Source organism: Dendrobium catenatum, unplaced genomic scaffold, assembly GCF_001605985.2.
Source record: "Dendrobium catenatum unplaced genomic scaffold, ASM160598v2 fragScaff_scaffold_1023, whole genome shotgun sequence".
Lineage (NCBI taxonomy): Eukaryota > Viridiplantae > Streptophyta > Magnoliopsida > Asparagales > Orchidaceae > Dendrobium > Dendrobium catenatum.
Genome location: NW_021319485.1, coordinates 571435 through 577366, shown reverse-complemented (window position 1 = coordinate 577366; position 5932 = coordinate 571435). Strand labels below are relative to the sequence as shown.

The following is a 5932-nucleotide window of genomic DNA, read 5'->3' as shown; positions in this document are numbered from 1 at the left end:
GAATAGGGAGGAGAAACTAGGGGTGTCAATATTTGACACGACACGACAACCTGACCCGGAAAATCCGGGTTGGACCCGACCCGTTTATAAACGGGTCGGGTCCAACCCGGATTTTCCGGGTCAGGTTGTCGTGTCGTGTCAAATATTGACACCCCTAATAGAAACACCTGGATTTTTACATGGAAAACCCTGAAAAGGGAAAAAACCACGAGGCCGTGCCCAATTAAAATAATTCCACTAATATTTGTTTGAAGTACAAAAGGTTGATTTGTTCTTAAAATTTAGGACAAACAGTTTACAATGCTTCACTTCCGAATTTGAGATCCAATTATAACGTCGGGCAGAGTTTCGACGTCACTTGGAGATTGAGCAAGATTCTGGCGTCAGGAAGAACTTTGGCTTTACTTGAGTGTTGGACAGAACTCCGGCGTCGCTCGGAAGTCCGGCAGAATTCCGGCGTCGGGCAGAACTCTGGCAGTGGTCGAGGAGGGGTTATTCCCTTATATCCTTCTCTTCTTCTTCTCTTTTTATTCTCTTCTTCTTGCTTGGATCCCCTCTCATGAGAAATGAGGCGTCTATTTATAGATTTCATGGAGTGACATAGCTTGTAAATAGGTGTGAGATCAAGGGCAAATAGGGAGTGGTCGAATGGACGGCTGATATTGAATCCCTTGATCGTGCACTGTTCGTCAGACATTTGAAGGTCTTAATGATGTCGGAATTTGGCGATCTTGGGCTCGTTGGATTTGTCTTGTCGAGCCGCTTGATTTGACTATAAGCTCGTCAAATTCTAAAACCGTTTGGTAACTCAAATTGTGGTAAAAACTTTCCAACAGCGCTTCGGGTCCTTGATTTAGGCTTGTTTGGGCTTGGATTGAGTCGAATTTTGTGTCGTTGGGTTCGTATTTTCGAGACGCTCAGTTTGAGTGTAAGTTTGCTGAAATCGGAGTTCAGGTGATCCCGGATTTAATTTTTTAAGTTTTTGGATTTATTTTGCCTCGAGATTCATGCCCGATCAAGATAATTTTTTGTTTATATATATATTATGCAACTTTTTGCATAATGTATTTGTGTTGATCAATAAGGTTGCACTGTTATCTTTGATCTCAATTATGTTGGCGATGAGAAGTTTGTTGTGTTCAGAGCTGCAACATTGTGGCCTTCCTCAGATAGACAATTAAGCGTATATGCGTTGGGATAGAGAAACCAGCTATGCATGATAGATCGATTAAGGCTTCATTTGGGACGGCTTTTTTCTTTCTTTTTAAAATAATTTTTTTATACAAAAATAAAATTAAAATTTTTATATAAAAAACAATTTTAAGAAGCATTAAAAAAATCATCCCAAATGAAGCCCGTCATTTTTGTAACCTCAGAAGATATGAGCATGCACATGAAAAGGTGTGAAGATTGTGGAAGAAGTAAGATATACACAATCTCTCCCATTTTTTTAGTGTTTTTCATGGCAGGTTGAAGCATGACCCTGTCATGGAGACCTGCTCTTTAGTTGCAGAAGATGCTATCTATTCTGCATGGGCAAGCTCTTCTGTTCTCTATCTTTCTTCAAAAACAATGAAGTAATAACAATATTATAAATTATCTTTTGATAGGGTGAATTTTAAATTTCCCAAACTAATATACACAAAATAATTCAACATCAATGAATGTTTGAAAATTCATTTTTATTATTCAAAATTATTTGTGAATAATAGAGTGAGAGTTTGTAGAATAGATAAAAAGCTAAGCAAATCAAAATGGCATGAAGTCCAAAATGTATCTCTCAATCCCTTATTTTTGAAGAAATAGCGCATGATATGATAAGTACGTACTAAGAAGATAAATAGACGAGCAAAGAAATCCTAAATATAAGCTTCAGGTTGTAGTCTTGGCACCGCTTTAGCCATAAGTGGCCTTGCCTTCTGCATTGTTACCCCATAGCTCTCTTCCATATCAATCATATTTGCCATTTGGCCATCTAGTAATTTCCAATCAAAAGAATGCACCAATACCGCCGTCACAAGAGGAACCATACGAAGACCAAGATTCATCCCTGCACATATTCTTCGCCCAGCACCGAATGGTATTAACTCGAAATCATTCCCCTTTACATCAACATTCTCATGTAGGGAACCCGGGCCGAATCGATCGGGGTTGAATTCAAGTGGGTCATTAGGCCAACTAACGGGGTCTCGACCAATAGCCCAAATGTTAACAAATAGGGTAGCACCTTTAGGAATAAGATAGCCATCGATCTCACAGTCTTTGATTGCCATGCGAGGGACAGAGAGAGGGACTGTGGGATGGAGTCGAAAGTTCTCTTTGATAATGTCATGAAGAAATGAAAATTTTGGTAGATCCAACTCGGAGATGAGGCGATTGAGACCAACAATGGAGTCAAGCTCTTGTTTTGCTCGTGCAAGGATATGTGGATGTCGAATGAGCTCGGCTAATATCCACTCAATGGTAATGGAGGTAGTGTCAGTTCCTGCAATAAATATGTCCTACAGGCAAAAGAAATGATATGGCGTTAGAAGATACTAAGTTTTATCAGTTTGTTATTTGTATGAAACAAGTATAAGTTTGGGTTGTATGTTGCCGATCCACTTTCCTCTTTGTTCTTCGTTTGAAAGATGATTTAGGAGGATTTGATAGTTTATGATCTAAAATAGGAAATTCATTTCTTTTTGAACTGAGATTTTGGGTTTGACTATTCTTATCATGTTGACTCCTGCTGGAAAATCTTTTATTTCCGTCGAATTTTCTGACGGACATATATATACGTCGTAAAAAGCGGCGGAGTAACCGGCGTAATATGCTTCAGTACATTTACGGTAGAATTTTTACGGGCGCATATTTTATCAGCTTGTTTATATTCCTACGCAATTTTTCTCGGGAATTACCAGCGGGATTACTAACGTTAATTGTGCTGGCTCACTTAAACACGACGAGAATTTTCCAACGCATTATCCGCCGGTCATGTTACCAGCGGAAAATCTACCGGAGAAAGCCCTATTTCGCCTGCTCCGTTGTCTTTCTTCTCATTTTCTTTCATCTTCGTTTCGATTTGCTCCGCTCGCGTCAGAGACCAGCGTCGAACATCGACACCATCGAGACCGGTTAGTTACCGACCATCAATTAGTTTTTTAATTATTTAAAAAATAAAACTATTTAATCTAAAATAAAAAATAATATTTAATATAAAATAAAAATTTACTAAATAATTAATTTTAAAATGAAAATTAATTAAATTGTTAATATAAGTTTTAATAGTTTTTTGTTAAATCATTTAAATAGTAAAAAATTTATTCATTTCGTTAAATTTTTAAAAGCCGCCGGAAATTCCGCCGGAAAATTCCTCAGGAAAAAACGTCATAAATGCGCCGGAAAGCCGCCGGAAATCGGTGATTTTCCCGTAGTGCGTGCCGCAGGCCTTGCCGATGTTTGCCGCCTTCTTTGCCCAAGTTCGTTGCCACCATCCTTTCTGAAATACTGAAGGATTAAGTGCCGAAATGGGCTCAAAGAAAATGACGTGCAGCCTTCATTTTTTTCGTCGTAATTGTGCCAGAAATGTTTTCGACGAAGAAATTTTGCCAATATAGATTTTCTTACACGTGAATTAATATCGAATGGATTTCCGTAGGAAATTCACATGAAAATAAATATTTCTGGCAGATTTTCCTTGTTACCGGAAGATTTAGTCTGCCGGTACCAAGCGATCTTCCTGTAGTGACTTAAGCCTTTGATATAGATATTGGAGAAAAAAACAAAGAATGAAATATATATATATACCTGGAGTAATGCTTTGATGTTGATATTGGTGAGCTTATCTTGCTCCACTTGATCATCTACATCTTCATTCATCTCAATAAGCAGACTTAAGAAATCTTTAACACGACTGCTGCCATTAAATTTATCATCTTCTGCCTTCAATTTGTGCTCAACAATGATCTTTTCCAAGAATTCACCAAATTTCTCACGGCTTTTCTTCATCTTTTTGTTCAACCCCTAAAGCAAACATATTTAGACGAAATAATACTAATAAATAATATGAGCTCTGTTCATATAATAACTTATTTAGAAAAGAAACAGTTGTGATTCATTATTGAAGATGCCTGTAGGTCAAGCCAGTCAATCCATGGCAGAAAGTCCCCAACATTGAATTGTCCTGCGAGTCTCGTCATCTCTGTAGCCATTTCCTTGAACTTCGTCGCCTCCTCCCCTTCAACAATCATCCTTCGTCCAACTATCATTCGTGCCAAGGCATTTACCACACACGAGTTGACCATCTCCCCAATATCAACTACAGTCGTCTCCCTTTTAGCCAAGTCTCGCACAAGCCTCATTACTTCCTCATCCCTCACATACTGAAAGTCATTTAAAGCCTTATTTGAGAAGAGATGTGCAGAGAAGAGCTTCCTCAGCATTCGCCACCTCAACCCATAGGGCGCCATTACAAGGTCTTGGAAGTTGTAGGCGATGTGCTTACCAATGGAGTTTGGGGGGCGGCTACTGAGATTGACATCATGGTTACGAAAGCACTTTGAAGCTGCTGAGGAAGAAGATATGATAATAACAGTAGTGGTGCCCAAGCGGAGATGAAGAAGACCGTTGGAACCATGAGATCTTGATAGAGTTTGGAGAGTTTGGTGTGGCTTGGAGTTCAGCTGAAGAAGGTTGCCGAGCAAAGGCCAGCCCTTTGGCCCAGGAGGCAAAGGAAGGTGGCGGCGACGATCATCACCTGTTAGAAAGAGAGAAGAGAGCAAGAATAGTATTGAGATGAAGAAGAGAAGGAAGAGGATGAGGACAGCCATTTTTTGAGCTTAGTTCTTAATTAATCCTAACATGTTGTATAAATAAGCTATGTGTTATTATATAAGTCGCTCGGTCAGCCATTCAATATTGATAAAAATAATTTGGAAAGGAATTCTTCAAAAGTATTTTTGATTTGGCCTCTATCATTTCATTTTATCATAAATATAATTAATTAACAGTAATTTTAAGCTAATCAGATATTTTTAAATATAGATAATTTATTTAAAAAAAAAATGAACATTTTTTAAAATATTTCTTCAATTCACAAGATGTTTTTTTTTTTGTAAAACTAAGTATTTTTATTTTATTTTGAACAACATTTATTAGATCATACCAAAATATTATTTTTGAATGGATAAGTTAAAGATAAATATATCATATTCTTATTATTAAAATTATATAGATATATATTAAATAATTTTTTGTTAAATAATTATCCATTTTAATGTGATGAACCAATGAACAAAATCTTAACTATGTCTGACATATGTTGCATATCTCAATAATAGAAGATTATATTAATGTCTTCAATTTTTATGCATGTGCTATGTCATTTTGTCTAAATTCTTATATGGAGATAGCTTCTTTAAAGCGCTTTGTTGCGATGACTTTTTATATCTTTTTTAAGTAATTTTTTAGTATAAGAATGTAATATTGTATAAAGATGTCTTTAACTAAGTAACAAAAGTCTTTCCAAACGAAACCTTATAGCTAGTTTGGATAATTGCACTTTTTTAACTAGTTGTTTTACAACTACTATGAAAAAATGGTAGCTTTTTTGAAGTGTTGTACAAAGCATATTTCTAGTATCAAAATATTCTTAAAAGCAAATAAAAGCTTCGTAGCCAAACAGAATAATGTTGCGGTCTGCAAAGCAAAACAATAAGAAGCTATCCCAGAGAAGCCATAGTCTTCATCTTGAGACATTTTTAATGCTTTGAAACTTGTTCTTTGTTAAGTTCTATAAGGTACGCCTCGAAATGAGTGACAAGTCTCCTAGTATTAGGAATAAAGCAATTGAGAAAGCCATACCATATGACAAGTCTCTAGCCCGCTTGATTGCAGTTGTAAGTTATGATAATTGTTGGGTTATTGACTTATTATATAATTTTATATGATT

At 36.5% G+C, this 5932-nt stretch overlaps 1 protein-coding gene across 1 annotated transcript; it reads right to left on the bottom strand.

Annotated features, from left to right (window-relative positions):
- Positions 1-1859: 1859 nt before the first annotated feature.
- LOC110096781 (flavonoid 3'-monooxygenase-like) lies at positions 1860-4811 on the bottom strand. Its single transcript, XM_020822862.1, has 3 exons — positions 4113-4811; positions 3790-4005; positions 1860-2501 (listed from the first exon to the last, which is right to left on the bottom strand). The coding sequence occupies exons 1-3, from the start codon at positions 4809-4811 to the stop codon at positions 1860-1862; spliced, it is 1557 nt and encodes a 518-aa protein (XP_020678521.1).
- Between the last annotated feature and the right edge of the window lie 1121 nt (positions 4812-5932).